Source organism: Saccopteryx leptura, chromosome 1, assembly GCF_036850995.1.
Source record: "Saccopteryx leptura isolate mSacLep1 chromosome 1, mSacLep1_pri_phased_curated, whole genome shotgun sequence".
NCBI lineage: Eukaryota > Metazoa > Chordata > Mammalia > Chiroptera > Emballonuridae > Saccopteryx > Saccopteryx leptura.
In genome coordinates, this window is record NC_089503.1 from 170,611,393 (window position 1) to 170,631,311 (window position 19,919).

The 19,919-nt window shown below is 41.9% G+C and overlaps 1 protein-coding gene across 22 annotated transcripts in view; it reads right to left on the reverse strand.

Annotated features, from left to right (window-relative positions):
- Positions 1 to 19,919, reverse strand: part of ESRRG (estrogen related receptor gamma) — a 548,848-nt gene that overhangs the window by 397,230 nt on the left and 131,699 nt on the right. For 9 of the 22 annotated variants that reach the window (XM_066379967.1, XM_066379960.1, XM_066379971.1 and 6 more), the window contains 2 exons: positions 16,002 to 16,122; positions 12,343 to 12,546 (listed from right to left, as the gene is read on the reverse strand). The exons of 8 other annotated variants lie outside the window; for them this stretch is intronic. In XM_066379967.1, the coding sequence (XP_066236064.1) occupies positions 12,343 to 12,386 (44 nt within the window). In that variant the 5' untranslated portion in view covers positions 12,387 to 12,546; positions 16,002 to 16,122. Of the gene's footprint in view, positions 1 to 12,342; positions 12,547 to 16,001; positions 16,123 to 19,919 lie in introns of those variants that run through there. 5 more of the 22 variants (XM_066380041.1, XM_066380076.1, XM_066380050.1 and 2 more) reach the window with 2 other exon arrangements.

Genomic DNA, 19,919 nt, shown 5'->3' on the forward strand with positions numbered 1-19,919 from the left:
CACAACCTTTCAAACCAAGCCCCAGAATCTTTCCTGGCACTGCTTTGGTGCCAAGCTCCCAGCATGTGGGCTCCAACAGAGTCCCTGATTCCCTATAGGGCTCACCCTTTGTTTCTGCGCTCCTCATTTCCACTAGCGCTGCAGCTCCTCCAAACATCGCCTTGCAGTCTCCCACACTGGGCTGCTTTGGTTCGTCCACCATCTGCACATGTTCATGTAGATGTGCGTGTGCACCCCAACCACAGAGGAGTACCTCCCTCTCTGCCACATACACATGTTGATGAACTGGCCACTCCACCTTTTACTGACAGCTGGGTGAAATGGTCACTACAGTGACCAGGGGAGCCCTGGTCCCTCCTTGCAGAAAGGTATTCAGCGCACGTAATAATTATCCATCCATCTCATTCACACTAAAGGCATAGCAATGCAATTTTAGCCTTATAATCAAGACCATATGACAAAACCTAAGGCCATTAGGGACCAATTTCGAGTATTCTCTGCAAGTCAATGGTTTTCCAACTGCACTTACATATGCTGAATAGTTACCTCTGTGTGATCGCACCTGCTCTCATTTATGTAACCCCTCTGTTTTCCAAAGCCTTTCTTAGCGAGGCAATAGAAGCAAAGTTTTAAAGGCTGGCTGGCTTTTTTCCCCTTCATTAATTTTTTTCTCATTTCCCAAAGCATAGTATGAAAATGCTGAGGGTAAAGTTTTTGCTCATGCCAATGACCATATTTCAGGATGTGCTTTCTTCCCTCTGCTCTTTTTTTCCCCTGCCCCCACCTCTGCCCTGACTCCTTCATCCTCACCCTTGGCCCTGCTTGCTTTCCTTTGAATTGAAGCGCAGTCCTCACAGAACCTAATTGCTTCACGTGGACTTTTGACCTCAGCACTTCAGGTTTGGTGACATAATAATGTCGTCTCTGAGAGGACATGATGTCATCATAAATCAAAGGTCTCTAGGAGTCCAGGCTCTGCTTGCAAAGTTGAAAGAAGGCCAAAGTTATTTTGAAATAATAATAAAATGCAGCTCAAATATTCTTTCATGTCTTACTTTAAATTGCTTAGAGAAAGGGATAAATCCATGCTTTCTTGTACAGATAAAGTTATAAATACTAAAAGCAACAATACATGATTTATCAATAATCGCCAATAATGATTTATCAATTCAGAGGGCAATAAAAATTATAAAACTAATAAGAAAAACATTGAAGAGGCTATGCAAAAGGAGAAGAGAACCAGACATTACATTTCACCATTACTTTGGATTCTCTGTAGATTCCATCTTCAGCCTTATTTTTTAATTGTTCAAAGGTAAAGATATTATCTCTAAACATTGATCACTTATCATCTTGGTTCTTTAGTTTATAAATAAAGCTGCATCAGGTCCTGGCTGGGTAGCTCAGTTGGTTAGAGCATTGTCCTCCCACGCTGAAGTTGCAGGTTCGATCCCCAGTCAGGGCACATATAAGAATCAACCAATGAATGCATAGATAAGTGGAACAACAAGTCAGTCTGTCTGTCTATCTATCTATCTATCTATCTATCTATCTATCTATCTATCTATCTATCTAATCTTTCCCCCTTCCTCTCTTTTTATTTTTAAACAAAAGCTGCATCATAATATCTCATCTCTAGATATTTTCCTAAAATTATGAGATAACAGACTTCTTAATAGGAGTTTGATCACTCTGCTTTTTTTGTGAGGCTGCATGGATTAGAAGTGGGTCAACAACAACAGTGCGACACCATGTCTTACAAAGCCTCTATACAGCAATCTCCATTGAAGGAGCAATCACACATTGCAGGTAGCCATTGGCAGAAAAGTTCTGTGAAGACACTTCAGAAGGAATCCCTGCCCTGCATTGGAGCCATTAATACCAAGCTCAGGCCCTGGCTGGGTAGTTCCGTTAGTTATTGTCCAGCTATGCCAAGGTTGCAGGTTCGATTCCAGGTCAGGGCACATACAAGAATCAAACAATGAGATCATGGACAAGTGGAACAGCAAATCAGACTCTTTCTCTCTCCATTCTCCCTTCTTCTCTCTCTCAAATCAATAGTAAATTAATAAATTAAAAGGAAAACAATTACAGTTTGCTTCATTCTGTGCTTTGGAAATACCATCAACATTCCTACCTCTTGCTGTTTAATTTAGCATGATGAATCTTGGCCACTTCTAAGGAGAAAAGAACAGAATATTTTATGCCATTTTCAGTATGATGCACTCAAAAGCTCCTAATGACAATTAAAACACTTAGATAAGATGACTGTACACAAAATGAGCCAATGATCATCGCTCGAGCACTCCACCAGTTGAATACTACTCTAGTTATGTGATCAGGTTCTAAGATACAGAGATAATGTATGCTTCAGAATATCAAGGGCATATAATCTATAAATGAGTATGCCTCATGCCAATCCAAGTGCTGTGTGTTTCCTCAATTAAGGACTTGCTAGCTGACAGGCAGACGAGAAAGTTGTGACATATCTATAGTAATCCCACCTGAGAATGTGTGAATTTAGCTGTTCATCTCATTGTTACCTCATTGGTACTATTTGCATTGGCAGTGGCACATGGAGCTGGTTTTAACTTAAATTTGAATCTCTTAAAATGCCTTCCCAAAAGATTGCCCTGTGGCGCTGCAGTGGGAATAAAGCCATTGTGTGCCTAGGAGCTGGCCTGTCCCATCTTCAACATGGCAGCCACGGACCCCAGGAATGGCCAGGTCTTGAAGAAGAAAACTTAAAATTTGGGAGGCTAACAGGTTGGCATGAACGATTCCTGCATCACTCAGGCACCAACTGTTTATCTGTTAAAGGTTTGCAAACAAGGAATAAATGACACCAAACGTTGTACCAACTAAAAACAAACACACACAAAAAAACCCAACAAAATAAAACACAAAACACATCATCTTAACATTATATTTTCTTCAATAATCTTAAAATTATACTTTCAGTCCCAAAACTGATAAAGAGTTCGAGATTATGAAGACAGATTAGGAAAAACATCTCATTACTGTGATGAGAAAGCCACATTTATAACTGTAGGTGACATGTCTCTTCTGAACTTCAGAGTCATTTGTTCCTCTTTCTACTTGGCACAATTCATCTGAATGTCTGCTCTGCATCTCAAAGTTAAGATTTCACAAATAACACCTGTTGATCCCTGCCCTTTCACTAAATCTAGTGTTCCTCAATACTTTCCATCTTCTGGGTGCTCAGACTAAAAAGTTTAGTGGCATCTATGACTCTCTCTCTCCCTCTCTCTCTCTCTTTCTCTCTCTCTAAAACCACTCATGCAATATGTTTGCTTCTTCCTTCAAAATACACTCAGAGCCTGACAAGTTCTTGTCACCTCATCCTTGCCAACTGAATGCACACTGCCATAATCTCCCTCCTGGACCGCGTCCCATGGGTCAATCTGGGTCCGCTCTTGCCCTCTTCAATTTATTCTGTACAGAAACAAGAGAGTGATATTTTCTTCTATTAATTAAAGTATTAAGTTACTAATTAATTATTGTTAGAATAAAATGTACAGATTTTAAGAGTACGAATTGATGAGTTTTGACGAATATATACATCCTTCAAAGCATCTCTGTCAAGTTATAGAACATTAACACTACCCCTCCCCAGTATTTCCTTTATATTCCTTTCCAGTCAATTTTCATCCCAGAGAGAGGCAGCTAGTAGTGTTCTAACTTCTGTCACCAAAGTGGAAGTTTGCCTGTTTCAGAAGTTCACAAGAACGAATGTGCATTAAGCATTTTCTTTGTCTCTGGTTTCCTTTTGCACAGCATCACATTGATGAGGTTCATCCATACATACTGCTGAGTTCACAAGTAGTCTACACAGTCTTATTGATGTGCAGTATTCCATTTTATAAATAAACTACAATAATGTATTCATAATTTGTTGATGAGCATTTGGAATTTTTTTTTCCAGTTGTTAGCTGCTATGAATGAGAAACTCTAAGCCTTTTTCTGGACCTATGGGTTCGTGGTTCTTGGTTAATTTTTGAGTGTGGAATTGCTGGGTCATAGGGTAGGAATTTTTCATTTCATAGAAACTGTCTGTTTTCCAAAGAGACCATTCTCTCTCAGACACTTACCAACAATGGCCAGAGTCCAGAATGCTTTACATACAAGCAGCTCGTTGTTGTCAGCGGGGTTTGTGGTTTGTTTTCATTTTAGCCACTCTAGTAGGTATGAAGCGGTATCTCATTTGGTTTTAATTCACCTTTTTTCTCCAATAAGTGACGGTTGTGAACAGATAGATATCCACGTGCTTGATGATCACTTACCCAGCATTCGAAGTGTCTCCAAGTGTTTTTGCCCATTTTCAAAGAGCGGTCTTTTAAAAACATGCCAGACCTTTTTATTCTTCTGCTCAGAAAAGTCCGAAAGGATGTCAGCTGACTTCGTAAGAGCCACAACCTTGACCACCCCCACTAAGGACGTTGCATCCATGGCACAACTCCCTACCAAGGTTCTGCACGGGCTTTTTTCCTAACAGTACCGCCCATCACTGTGACTGCAGGCTCCTCCACCCTCACGTGCTCAGGACTGCTCAGAGCCTTTCCGCTGTGCCCTTTGGGGCATCTGTTTTGTCCCAGATACCCATTTCTCTGCCTGCTTCCTCCCCTCCTCTAGTGCCTACTGGAATGTCCTACACAAAATAGCCACCATGTTTCTGACATTCTCCCTGAATGCAGTTTGCTTCCTCCACAATACTTAGCATTAAGATATAGTTTTTCCTAAACATAATTATTTTGTTCACTTTGCTCCTTTCCTTCTTTCTCTCCCTTTCTTCCTCCCCTACTCTTTCTTTCATTTATTTATCTCCCCCTACCAAAACATACCTCCATGAGATAAGAACCCCATGTCTGGCCCTGGCCGGTTGGCTCAGCGGTAGAGTGTCAGCCTGGCGTGCGGGGGACCCGGGTTCGATTCCCGGCCAGGGCGCATAGGAGAAGCACCCATTTGCTTCTCCACCCCCCCCTTCTTCCTCTCTGTCTCTCTCTTCCCCTCCTGCAGCCAAGGCTCCATTGGAGCAAAGATGGCCCAGGCGCTGGGGATGGTTCCTTGGCCTCTGCCCCAGGCGCTAGAGTGGCTCTGGTCACGGCAGAGCGACACCCCGGAGGGGCAGAGCATCGCCCCCTGGTGGGCAGAGCGTCGCCCCTGGTGGGCGTGCCGGGTGGATCCCGGTCGGGCGCATGCGGGAGTCTGTCTGACTGTCTCTCCCCCGTTTCCAGCTTCAGAAAAATACAAAAAAGAAAAAAAAAAAAAGACCCCCATGTCTCCGGCTGCATGCCCATTCATTCCCCAAACGTGCTGGCCACTCCCGTCTTCCCAGATCCTACAACAATGTTTTAATTCTCTAAAAGTATCCAGAAAACTACATAGCCAGGCTGCTTGCAAACTTAAACACGTGAATGTTTAGTCTTCTACTCTATTTCCTTTAAACAGCTGTAAATATATCTATTTAAAAAAAAACAAAACTAACTTAAAAGTGTGCTCCCAAAGAAAAAAAAATTTTTAAATGAAGCTAAGCAAATACATGGACCAAATAGACTTTTTAGAACAAAGTGAGAATTATATATCTATAACGGTCTATATCTAGCTGAAGTCATGAGAATTGCCAAAATTGTCACATCTATCTGTGGACCTTTCTTTAATCACACACATCTCTATCCCTCACCAGAAGTAAACACTATGTTGAATTGAATGCATATCAGTCCTTCGTTTTTCTTAGAAGTTTTACCACAAGATCATGTCCCCAGATAATATATTGTTTAGGTTTATTTCTCTGTGATCTTTTAAGATGCTGTCATTCTGTCTATAGTTCTTTCTGGTTGTTTTTTGTTTTCTCATTAAGTGTTAATGCTTCTGTGATTCATAGCTGTGGTTCATTGATTTCGCGGCTCTATTGTCTTCCATTTTGTGACCATTCCAAATTTATTTGCCCATCCTTCTGCTAACTTTCTCTGCAGACGTCAAGGTATAACACAAAGCTACTCTAAGGCAATATGATATTTACACAAAGATAGGCAAGTTGATCAATAGAAGCAAATAAAGAGCTTAGGAGCAGGACCACACCAGATGATAACTTGGTATCTAACAAAAGTAATTGCAGATATGTGAGGAAAGGATGAACTGTTTGGAAAATGGCGCTAAGATAATTGATGATCCAGAGAAAAAAATACAAAACCAAAAAAAGAAACCTTTCCCTATAATATTCAAAACAGCAAACCCCAGATGGATTAAAAGCTGAGAAGCAAACCTCTACAACCTGAAGAAGACAACATAATAGAGTATCTTTATGACCTCCTGTTAAGAAAAAGATAATTATAGCTGACCACAGAAAAAGTGCTAACTGTAAGAAGAGACTGATACATTCTACCTCACTAAAAGTAAGAAAATATTTTCATAAAAGAATACTGGAAAGAAAATAAATAGAGGATTATTGAGAATTTCTTTTTTAGGTACAGTCCCATCTTCCCTGAAGGAGTCAGTACTTGAGTACCTTATACTCTCACTCTTCTCCTTCTACTTCCTCCTAGAGCTTTGAAGAGTAGGGACTGCATAAACACTGTGGATTAATGGACTTTCATTTTCAACTGTTTTCTGTGGCAGCGTATATAAAATTTTACCTTGCTTTTAGCCAAGTCGACTAACTATAGGTGGCATTGTTGTAGCATAGATCACATTCTCAATTACCTGTATGACAGCAAAGACTGATACCAGTAAAACTTCATTTAAGTTTTTAATTCAATTGAACCAGGAGGTCACTGACACTTCAGTAATTGCTATTGAAAACCATTTGGCTGAAAGAGAAACACCCCCACACACACACACATCCACAAAATAAACTGTGATATAATCTCTGCTATAGATTATTCAATTCAAAAGAACTACCTAGTTTGGTTCCTGTTCTAGGATCATTCTTGTAATTATTTTACCTGGTAGATGTATTAATGATTTGTAAAAGAGTCCCAACATGACATAATTTTACCCAACTCAAAGAAAGAAAAGTAGTCTGTACTTCCTTCTCCCAATTATTTTTAAAGTAGGTTCTTGGGTGGAAGAAACCCAAAGGAATGAACAGAACCAGAGAGAGGAAGGCAGGGGTTTGGAGGAAACTGAGGGCAGCCCTCTGAGTACAGATGGCAATATGGCGGCAGGTTGGTATCCACAGTGTAAGTCCCCCATACGGTCCAAGTACTACAGAATGCTGGTGACCTGGTTATTTCCTTGGATGAGGCATCTCCAGGAAATTCTGACCTTTTCTGATTTCCTCTATGCTTTTATTCTGAGAAGGCATGGTTTAGGGTAGCTAAGTGTCTAACATTCTCTTGTCTGGTAATTTTAAGTAAACATGTTTCCATGAGAGAGTGGTATGGATGAACAGCTCAGACTAGATATTTAATCTGTGAAGTCCAACACCTGTTGGTTCTCTTCTATTAGATCATGGGTTCCCACCCATAGGGACCTTTTTTATTTTTCCTGTGCTAAATTATAAAAGTCGCTGTTAGGCTCACAAATTCTATTGTTAAAAAACAAAGCACAATATCATAAGGCATGACTAGAAGGATAAGGAGTCATTGAAACCTAATTATTTTAATGTTGTTGTTTTTTAAGATGTTGTATTTCAGGGCTATATAACCAATATTCTACATGTAAAACTTAGAGCTCTGGAAAAAGCAGTGAAAATAAGCACAGGTGTTCAGAATGTATATGAGAAACATACATTAATATGACAAGATGGTGATAAGCCAAAGGAAGATCTGAGAAGAATACCACACTTCCACATGCAGATTTTGGTAGCTCCTAAAATTGTAAAAACCACTTGGGGTTTAGAAACACTCACACCTGGGTTGGCGGCCCATCTGTCCATAGTGTCATGTACATGCCATGTGATCTTGAATATGTCCTATCATTTCTCTGTGCCATTTTGTGACAGGAAGGGAATTAATACTCAGCTCCCCGCGTTGCCCAAAGATTCGAGATGACGCACTTAAAGCACTTCGCACACTGTAAGGCATTATGGAAACATGATTCATCTGTTTGAAGAATTTTATCAAAAAGAAGTCTCCCTGAGAAAAGAACAAAGGAAACAGGCTTATTTAATTATAGCAGAAGGAACTGACATCACGCAGCAGGGAAAGCATCCTGACTGTGACACTGATTCCAAGGGAGGGGACCGGGCTGCTTTCTGAGGACTGAACCAACACTGCTTGAGAGAATTAAAACAATCCTGCCTGGGAGGTAGAGGAGAGGTTGGGGGACATTTTCCAGTACCACCCAGGATAGAAATGGGGTACAAAGTTAATAAAACTTCTTAGCCAGTTCAGTCCTCTAAGCCATTTACCATGTTTCCTGAGGCCCTCAGGAATCTAAGACCATCCAACTATGTCATTCTAAAGTATCTGCTGGCTCCCTCTTGTAGAAGTTGAACAAAGACCTGTCTATTCCTCTCCGTTATCCTCAAATGAATGCCTTTAAATGAGTCACCAACCTATAAAAGTAATTTGATGGCAGTTTGCCAAATATGAAGCCACGCAGGTCCGTCCTTAGGGAAATGCAAGGGAGATGAAAGTTACGCTGCTCTCTGACCCTTCCGACAAGGGACATTGAGGACCGACTCAATGCATGGCTCTATAGCAAGTGCTGGAAAGACTCAGGAGAAGCTCAAGCTGATGTGGTCTCTGCCCTCAAGGCATTTCAGCCCAGTGGATGAGGCAGACATTACACAAAGCCATGTTATTAAAAATAAATGCCTGGAAAGTGTATAATAAAGGGATTTGACCAAATCAGAGGAGCTAAGTAAGGGTGATCTGACTCTTCACAGTAGGTATTAACTAGGCAAAGATAAGACTTGGAGATTTTGTAGCAGAGAGACCAGCAGGTGCAAAGGTCCTGTGGCAGAGGGGGCTTGGTGAGTCCAGGGATCTAGAAAAGGACATCTGGGCAGGTGCACAGGGTGGAGAGCATGGGCTAAGTGAGAGAGATGGCTGATGGTCTACCAGACAGGGGCTTGTAGACCATATTTAGGATATTGGTCTTTATCCTCAGAGCAATGTGATGTCCCTGGTGCAAAGAAGATCAAGGGAAAACTAAGCACAGAACCTAAGAACTGCTTGTAGAAAAGCCTTCACTGTTCTACGATGAAACAAAGGGAAAAACGAAAATCACTGGGTGTGTCCTCAAGTCACAGGGAGGCTCCACCAGCCATCCTCTCTCCTCCCAAAGTGAACCAAGGCCCCTGACCATCTCAATTTCTACACCCCGTGGAGAGCTCTGCTAGCCAGTCATTTGCCCCCTACAGGAACTGAGTAATGACCCATGGGTAGGTAGACGCACATAGTCCACAAAGAAATATGCATTTGCTCAAGTGGAGTGAGTGCGCGGTAGCAGCTGACCCTGGATGTGAGTCAGTATGTGTCCCTAACCCTAGGCTAGACCAAGAAGGGAACCACCAGCCACTCTCTTTCTTTCTGCTCTAGATGATGGCTTGCTATTAAAGATGCCCCTACTATTAGTAGTATGGTATTTATAATAAAAAGAGAGAGAGAGAGAAGAAAAAATACTCTGGCAGGGAAATAATAATAAAATGTATGCCCCACAGAGGTGGTGGAAAGATATAATGTTATTTTACATATTTGATCTAAAGCCTAAATTAAGCCATAGAAAAGAGGCCATGAATCTTCATAGCCTCATTATCAAGCCTCCTTAAACCTCAAATACAGAAAAATACATTTCATAAACAAAGACCCAATAGGATTTTAATAGTACAATAAATTTCACAGACATTTGCACTAATCACATTTCATTACATTTTTGTTTTTTGTTTTTTTTTTTAGAGAAAGGAATTCCATTTGATGGAGAGTCAGATTTTAAAAGAGGGTACAAAATATCTTTCAGGGAGCCAGTTTTTGACTCACTAGGGAAATGCAAATCAAGTATGCTGCTCACAAACATAAGGGGATATTTCCAAATAAATATGAAGCAATACAAAAAAGAAGAATTTGATTTTTTTTATTATTAAACAAGAACATCAGAAAAGCAAACAAAGAGTCAAAGAAAGTTGTTCAATTATGCAAATGAGATGCAAAACCAACTTGGATTTTATTGGTGAAAATGTACTATGCAAAAGGCTGAAAGTACTGGCATATCTGCACATTCCCTGATCCCCTAATTTGTGTGAGCAGTGTATATTATGGTGATATCAAATACAAGGCAACTGAAAATTTGCACACATGCTCTCTCACACACACACACACACACACACACACACACACTTCTCAGATTCACTGTGTCTGGGCTCCATCTTTCACAACACATCTTTCCTGCAAACCATGCCACACGGCAGGGAAATCAGACCTCATTTAGGGTTGTCAATCCTTAATGTGCTGTAGGATCTTGTGTGCCTTTCAACTGCTCTCGTTGTTTTCAGTAGTATGTGGATGGGTTTCCTAGGGCAAGTTTCCACCTAGTCATTACCTGATTTTGCTGAAGATGCTCTAGCTTGAATGCCGTTGTCACAATAATCTTGCACCCAGAGAAAGAGATACGTTTACCCAGGGTTACCCTTAGACCACAGCGAGAGAGAATCGCACCTGAGCCCTATACTTCAACTGGCTCTTCTTTGGCTGTGCCCTTCTCCACAGTGGAACAAGTCTAAAGGATCAAAGAAATGAGCCCACCAAGAGGCCATGCCCTCTTCTCTACCCTGTGAAGTCCTGGGAATTCCCAACTTTAATGGTCCTAAGCTTGAGGCCTGGCTTCAGCCTCCCAATGGCTGTCCTGCCAGTCATTGTTCGACTCCTGGGCCCGAGTGGAATCCACAAAGCCACTGTTTCAAAAGGATTTAAATGTTCAGAATGGGGGTGCCCACGTGTGTGAGCACACGATGCTTTGAGATGCTGGAAGGAGCCAGAAATGGGAAGGGAAGGGGGTCAGGACAGGGGTTGCAGGCTGAGAGACAGTTCTTGTCATCTCGCCATGTTCTGTACTCCGGGACATCAGGGGAGTCACCATGAGAACTTGGCCTTCTAGGTCACTCTCCATCATGCTTCACAAAGGCTAATGTGCTAATGGAGTACCTGGAAGTCTTGTTAAAATGCAGATTCTGACTCAATAAATCTGAGAAAGGGCCTGAAGGTCTGCATTTCTTTCTCTTTTTTTTGTAACAGAGACAGAGAGAGACAGAGAGAGGGACAGATAGGGACAGACAGGCAGGAAGGGAGAGAGATGAGAAGCATCAATTCTTTGTTGCGGCACTTTAGTTATTCATTGATTGCTTTCTCATATGTTCCTTGACCGGGGGGCTACAGCAGACCAAGTGACCCCTTGCTCAAGCCAGTGACCTTGGGCTCAAGCTGGTGAGCCTTGTTCAGACCAGATGAGCCTGCACTCAAGCCAGCGACCTCGGGTTTGAGTCCTACGTGTCCCAGTCCAACGCTCTATCCACTGTGCCACCACCTGGTCAGGCAAGGTCTGCATTTCTAATGAGCTCTGAGGTGATTCTAATATCATGAGCTTGTGGACCATATGTTCAGTTAACTCTTTGAGTAGTGAGTTTTTTTCATGCTCACTGAGTGTTGTTTTTTTTAAAATAAAATTAGTTCCAGTTCCAGTTTTATTAACTTAAAATCATGTTTGTTGGATAATCAATTTATGGAAACAGAAAAAACATACATTTGCCTTTTTCTTTTAATGTTGCCTTACATATTTTTAAAATAAAAATTGCTATACAATCATACTCTGGATGGTCAAGAGGCATGAGGACGTACATGAACGTTCATACTACTCAGAGGGTTGAGAGGATCATGAAGGTATACCTGACAAGGCAGAATGATAGAATAATGTTTTCTTTCACAGTGTGTCAGCTTGATTTGTAGCTTTCAGCCACCGCAGTACATGGACCTCCATTTGCACTCTTGTTCCAGCCCCGTACCTGTTAGGAACATCCCTGCATTTCCCTTTCATCAGTGACCTGCACATTTTCATAGAAATCCTATCTTGAGAGAAAAGTTAGGCTGGAGTACACAGTCTCAACAGAGGATTAATTGCTTCCATTAGTGCAGCTTCTAATAATGCAGCAAAGAGTGGTCCAGGCTGTGCACAGATTCTAATTCTGACCCGGTGAATAGGGAGGACTCATCCAAGTCCACTCACTCAACCTTCACTGTTCCCCAAGTCCGGGGCTTCACCTCCAGCTCAGAGTGGGCACCTTGTAGATAGGAGCCAGGGGGACCAGGTCACAGAGCATGCCTCTCCTACCTGGAAAGGAGTGCCTTTGTTGGGAGCAGGCTCACCTGTGATAGACCTAGGGCTTACTTGCAGGTTCTCTTATGCGCCCTTTTCCTCACTGGCCTCAACATTCTCGCTCATGTATCCTCATCTTTTCATTCCAGCATCTTGCCGAGGCCCCTTCCTTGATTTTGTTTTTCCATGCAAATACATAGGAATTTCTACAATGCACCAGTGAGGTCTGGGGATGAGGCAGAGACATCAAGTTCTTTTCCTCATAGAACGTACAGTCTGTCAGGCAAAGCATGCAATCAACCAAGCAAACGTAAGGTTTTCTGAGAACGGTAATGCAGCTGTGATGATTCTCCTTAGAGTGAACGAATGAATGTGGACGTCCCTTACGGAGAACAAGAAACTTCATTTTTCGGCTAGCTAGCTTCCCCCCCCTAAATTAAAAATAAACAAATAAATAAATAAATGAGGATCTCTTTGATATTTCTATTAACTACAGCTCCTGGACTAATTCAATGATAAGTTCTCCTTCAGTGCTTAAGCAATGCTCAATGACTGACAGTTCAGGAAGCACACGTTGGACCACCAGCCCATCTATAAAAATTTTCAAACAAGGATGTTAAATCTGACCAGTAGAATGCCTTTTAAAACTGATACGTGTGGGGTTCCTTTGAGTCTGAGGGGATGGGACAGGCACATAAAAGAATCACCATGTTCTTTATTTCAGTGTAAAATGGATTCCTTTCCCTACCCCATATTCTCATTTGAGCAGCTACAGTCCCATCGCCTTCCTCTCTACCCCCAAATCAGGTTCCCGAGTCACTGATGTCATCAATTCAACCCTTCAGGTGCCACATCAGGCAGAAGAATGCCCAGAACCCCTCATCGAAACACTACTGATGCCACCGAAAGTTTTACTATCGACTGGAAAATCCACAGAAAGAAATAAAGAGGAGAAATTGCATCCCAAATCTAATGTGCAGTGCACTAAATGACAAACCAATTTGAATTAGTGAATACTAATTGAAAAACTGCATGACAAAGTATTTTCCCATTAACACAGGAATTTGCTAAAGGCGCTTTCAATTATTTATCATGCCTCAGTAAAAAACTCCACACAGCCTAGCAACACGGTGTCTTCTTCAACTTTGCCTACTGATCAAATTTTTAGTACAACGGCACCTAGCCCAAACGACTTTAAAAATTATATGCCAGTGACCTTGACAATGTTCTTCAAGTTTTATGAGATTCTTTTTTTCCCCTTCTCTCTCTCCATTGCTCACACCTAACTGAACAGATGCTTTTAACTTGATAGCCTAATTATTATCTATGAGTTTTAATCTTTTTAACCTTATCATGGCTTATCTGCATCCCAAAAAGAGTCCAGTAGACTTCACTCGACAAAGAGAACAGTTGCACATTCTGACCAGCGAAAAGGACATTTTTCGATGAAGGACTGTCTCCCTTTGAAGTTCACAAATATTTGAATGTCCTTTCAATTGTTCAGACAACTTACTCTTCTCAGAATCAGGGCAGAGGTGACTGCTGGAAGCCAAAATTGTGGATTCCAAGCCTACTGGGAAGGGAATATATTTGGAACATAATACCCTGTTGGTGCTCAATAAATGTTTATTAATGAGCCCCATTTCTTGACCCAGGCATGGAGAATAACTCCAAGGAAGGAAGATTATGCAAATGGACAGAAAGGTCACCCAGCCCTACATGGGGGTGTGGCTCAGGATGGGGGCAGGCCCAAGTCATTCAGGTGACAAGATCTTCTCCTGAGTGTACAGCAGTGACCCTGGCCACCCTGTTCCCATAGTTTTCTAATCTATTATAAAATAATGTAGAACATTTTAGTCTGTGGCTGTAAGAACGGTTGTTAGAGAATGAACAAAAGAAAATAAAATGCCGACCAGTCTCGCATTTTAGCAGCTTAAAAGGTTCTTGGTCTCGACTCTGGAAGGGACTAGCAGGTGCAGGGAACCACAGTGAGACCTGTGATCTCATTAGTAACTGATACATCCACGTCATGTAACTGGATAGCGGTGAGCTCTCCTGAAGCCAGACTCACAAACATCCTTTCTGTGAACCCGATTTAGCATGAAAGCGACATGTGAGAAAGTATTTACAAGTCCTGGGGATTGAAGGGACCCAACGTGATGGCATTGGGCAAGGGCCACTCTGAAGGTAAAATTTACAAAACAATATCGTGTCCTCTGATATAAAACCAAGAAAGCACAAAACCGTTACCAAAATGCCGTATGAGAGACATATGTCCTTTTTCTCCAAGAATTCAGAGAGGAATGCCCGTGTGACTTGGCACCAGTCATGAGCTGTTTAAAATTATTGTTTTTAATCTAGTAAGTAAAACCGAAATCTGCTGTGGTTGATTTTAATAAAATATGTATGATACTAGGGAAATAGCTAAACAGCTCTGATCTGAAAGTAAACAATGGAAAGGAACTAAATTGCCATTTTCCCCGTAGGACGCACAGTACAAAACACAGGCACTCAGAAGATGGTCACGTCTACCACTAAACTGTATTTTATAGACAGTCTCATCTTTTAATTGAAATCTTTTCTAGGTGAAGAATACCTCTTTCCCTCAGCTATGCTCACCCTCTCTAGCCTGAAGGCCCGTAACTTCTGAATTATTAAACAATCATATTTGTAGCAGCAAATTGATTTTTGAGAGAATCCATATTGATTGAAATATTCAAGACTAATGATTTTGAGGTTAAGATGTTTAGATATTATTACCTCTGATGGACTCAACTGGTAGGGCTCTCCCCCTTCTATTTATATTATTTTCCATTAATTGATAGTTGAAGTTGCTCTTCATTGTAAATCCATCTATCATACTAAAAACCAGGGGCAGCCCGTTGGCTTTTTCAACCGCCAAAGCACTCAATATGCTAAAACAACACCAGATGTTACCTGCATCCGTAAAAAGACGTCAACTATATAGGTCAGCCAGCTGGTTGGCATCTCAACTATCCAGGGCCAAAGGCATATTTTAAATTGTTGGTTGGGCTAATTAGGTTTGCTCTGTTTCAGTGATTCCAAAGGCATTCCCTAAGCCACACATAACTGCTAAGAAATTACAGTCACCAGATAAGGGTGTGGCGACCCAAACTGGGTAAATGCATTGCTAGTCACCGGGAAAAAGGGACACTGAGTTCATGGTTAAATGTACTACATCACAGGTCACCACCTCTATCTTCATATGCATAAGATAATGCACAAGATAATACACGGTCACACACTATCGTAACTCCTAACAATAGTATCTGAGGCACCTTGCTTTGATTCAGCTTCTCAGAGGACTTTTTTTTTAGACAACAGAAAAGCTGAAACTGCAGAAGTCATGGTCCCAGCACTAAATAAGAAAGATTATCATTACGATACCAATTCTGCAGGAAATCTGGGTTTTGTGTCTGGTCTGCCATTGACTGACTATCTAAACTTGATCAGAGTCTGAAAGATGAGTGAATACTGACCACATAAGTTCATCTAAAATGATGTAAATGAGGGCTTTTCAGTGATTAAAGGACAGTACCATTGCTAGAGTTGACATCTGAGTAAGGAACTAAGGTTCTCGTGGGGGAATGAGAGGCAGCAGTTCAAATGTTTTCTTCCTCCTCTCTTCTGCCCCATCCAGATAGCCACCAAATCCCGTTGGCACTGCCATCAAAGAGACCCCATCTACACCTCCCCACCCCCATGTGTACCTCCAGGGTCCACGCCGCTGTCACCTCCTCCTGGATTATGGCCGTTGCCTTCTACTGGGTTCCTCTGCTTCCGCCCTTGCCTCTCCTCTCAGTCTATTCTCTAAACAGCTGCTGGAACATCCTGCACAAATGTAAGTTAGACAGTGTCACTCCTCTCCCCAAAACCTTATGAATGACTTCCTCTCCTTCAGAGGACAAGTCATAGCCATGACAGTGACCTAAATGACCTTACACATGTAGCCCTGTCCCCATTTGTCCCCTGCCAGGGCCTCCCACTGTTCTCTCCATAGTGGGTTTTCACTCCAGGGTCTGTCACGGACTTCAGTTTCCTCGGTACACCTGACACCTCCCTTCCTTGGAGTCTGCTGGTCCTCTGACCTGGAATCTTCCCACCCCACCCCCAGCCATCCACACAATCCTCCCTCAACTTCTGGTCTTTGGCAAATGTCATTTCAGTCGAGTATTCCCTGACCCCACCCTATTTAAAATGACTAATCCTCCTTCCCTCACTCGGTACTGTTTATTATCCCTTTTTATCTGTCACTTTTTTACTAGAATGTAAGCTTTATATGGGCAGAGGCTCACAGGTTCACTGATGTGTGCTCAGAACAGTGCTAGATCAGTACGTGTATGTTAAAGAATAAAAGGAGGAAGAAAAGGAAGGAAGGAAGGGAGGGAGGGAAAGAGGGAGGGAGGGAGGGGGAGAGGGAGGGAGGGGGGAAGGAAGGAAGGAAGGAAGGGAGGGAGGGAGGGATTGATTCCAAATCTAGCCCTTTATTTTTGTTTGTTTGTTTGTTTGTTTTGTATTTTTCCGAAGCTGGAAACGAGGAGAGACAGACAGATTCCCGCATGCGCCCGACCGGGACCCACCCGGCACGCCCACCAGGGGCGACGCTCTGCCCACCAGGGGGCGATGCTCTGCCCCTCCGGGGTGTTGCTCTGCCGCGACCAGAGCCACTCTAGTGCCTGGGGCAGAGGCCAAGCAGCCATCCCCAGTGCCCGGGCCATCTTTGCTCCAATGGAGCCTTGGCTGCGGGAGGGGAAGAGAGAGACAGAGAGGAAGGAGGGGGGCGGGGTGGAGAAGCAAATGGGCGCTTCTCCTATGTGCCCTGGCCAGGAATCGAACCTGGGTCCTCCGCACGCCAGGCCGACGCTCTACCGCTGAGCCAACCGGCCAGGGCTAGCCCTTTATTCTAACAACATTTTTGATCTCCACAAACCAGTAAGCATATGTCTAGTTTTTAATGTACTATATGATCAGGGCACATTCCAAAACTCTGTTGCTATAACTGTCCCCGCCTCACTGGCTAGAAATACCACAAATCACTCTAAAATCCTGATGGGACTCCAAGATGACTATTAAAGAAGAAAGGGACTAATATCATAATTGCAACCATTATCATTAAATTCTGTTTATGTCAAGAAAAAAGTAGGTAACATCTAACAATGTTCATCTTTCCAAAAACCACTAATTGACTTGAGCCTCTGAAATTCCTGATTTGACAATAACCTGAGCTTGACCCCTGCAGCTGATTCATTTTCCAAAGGGGGTAAAAAATAGCAATAAAAATGTCTCCACATTTCTTACACTGAAACACACACTATTTGTGTTGCTCTATCCCATATCCCTTCGTCTCTGATGCTTTCAAGGTAAAGAATAAAAAGGCTGGTTTATAATTTTTTAAGTAGAAAAAAGACAAAACAAACAGGCCGCAACACTTTAAAACTTCTCAGTTGGAAAGGGATATTTTTGGTCAATGATCTATTTTTATTTCTGCTCTGCTGTTTCTAGAGGAGTCCAATGACAAGGACCTGTCCTTCAAAGTTGTAGTCTGTGGGCACAGAATTAGCATTTTCAATTACTTTCCTTGGAAGAAGTACACAGGGTTCTGCCCCTCCCCACCCCCCACCTCCCATTCTCTCTTCTCTCCCCTCAGAGGTTGGGGAGGGCAGTTTCTGGGTTACCCTTCATTTTTTAAATTCAGAATGTGCTCAGCAGGCTACAAACATACTTTAAAAAGTAATTTATAAATTCTGCTCCCCCCCCCGTCCAAAAATAAGAACTGCGGACAAGATGTGAACATCATTTGATGTAGGCTTAAACCACCAAGGCTATCTGTTTTAGTTAATAAATTTGTTTTGTGTCGTTCTTAATCAGCGGACATATATTTTTGTTACTCCCTTTGACTCTGTAGCAAAGCTAGTTGATGTTATTATCTTGGATAATATACTCAGAACAGTTACCCTTACAGACATTTTTAATAAAAACAAACATCAATTGAGGACTCAGAAATTAGATCAGATTGCCTTTATCAACCAAGGAGCTTCCATGGCTCCGTTTTGCACTCTTCTTAAAATCCCTACTCTTAGACCCCTTTTTTAATACAACAAACTGGTCAGATCAAGGACAGATATAGAAAGGAAAAGACAGAATGAAGCAGCTTCTTTTTAATTTTTGTTAAAGCCACTGTCCAAAAGAAAGCAAACAAGAAAGCAGAGTAAGCCAAGAACAAAGACTGAGCTCAGGTGAGGGGAGTCATAAACTGTTGTATCATGATGTAGTTGTCCTGCCAATTGGTGGGGGATGATCTTGTAGGGTCTTCCCTTTATTCTGGCTCTGAGATTTACCTAGAGAAATAAATGAGTCTCAAACACCTAGAAAATACACAGTGCTCATAGTAAAGGTGTTCATAGAATGCCCAAAACATTCTCTCCATGCTCAAGTTTTTACGTATACTGCTGCTCTGCGTTCAAGCCTTGAGAAGAAACGCTAGACACAGAGGTCTGAGATCTAATCTGTTTGATTGCAAAGAGTCATCCTTAATCAAAGAGATGAAACAAAAAATACAGGCAAGTGCTGAATAATTAGGATGTCTCACACACCAGTGGAAAAGAGCTACATTCATTGAGCACCTACTACATGCTGGTTCCCTGTAGGACTCTTCACATATTGCATTTCAAGGAACAGATGCTTGAAACAAAATCCCCTTAACCTCACTCCCCAAATCTCTTCCCCTATGACAAAGATTGCAAAAAAAGGCTTGCTTTCCACAGTAGACTTTCTGGAAGCTCATTGCTCTGCAAGTCTTCCAGGGCTGAAATCATACTTTGAAGTATGGTGCATAACCTCTGTAACACCAACCAATAGAAACATCCAATTCAACTTGGAAAAGTGTATCCAACCAAATTGGCAATAGTAATATGAAAAGTATGAAGAAATTGTTAGATATTGAAAATGTATAAATATGTAAAATATAAATCACTTAAATAACTCTATGGTAACACTTAGTTTACACTACATAAGTATAACCCAGTAGGTCAAAGGAGAAAATGCTCCCCAAAATGTGTGTTTGTATGTGTGTCTACAATACACATATGCCTTCCTTCCCCATTCACTTCACCCCTCCCAGCTTAAAGTAAAGAGAAGTTGGAAAGGATTAAGATGCTAGCTACTCCATGAGGTTGCAAATGTATAAACTACTGAGTGAGTCTCTTAACCATGACAATGCCATTGGCTGGTTTATTAAGTTTACCTTTAGGAGGTATAACCTTTATAACCCAGTGTCTCCATCAGTCTGACATTTACATAGCAATATCTTTTTTAAAGCAAAAGAGCCTCTGACATTAAACACCCCATAATTACGGGTTCATTGAACAAAGTTAGCCATTTGTCTCCCCATTTCACAAAGACAGGCAATTGGCCACATTGGTAGCAATTTTTATTTGTGGGACCCTCACTGTCACATAGACTCCTGCTTATTACTCTTCAGTAATGAGCTCGGTGTTTTGTTTTGTGCTTGAATGGTAGACTGTACTCAAATGAATCGGTCTCTCCTCCTTATTACGATCCCTCTTGTGACTTTCATAATAGGAGAGTGTGTTTAGGCACATTTCATTCTGTGCCCTGCCTTAAGTCGA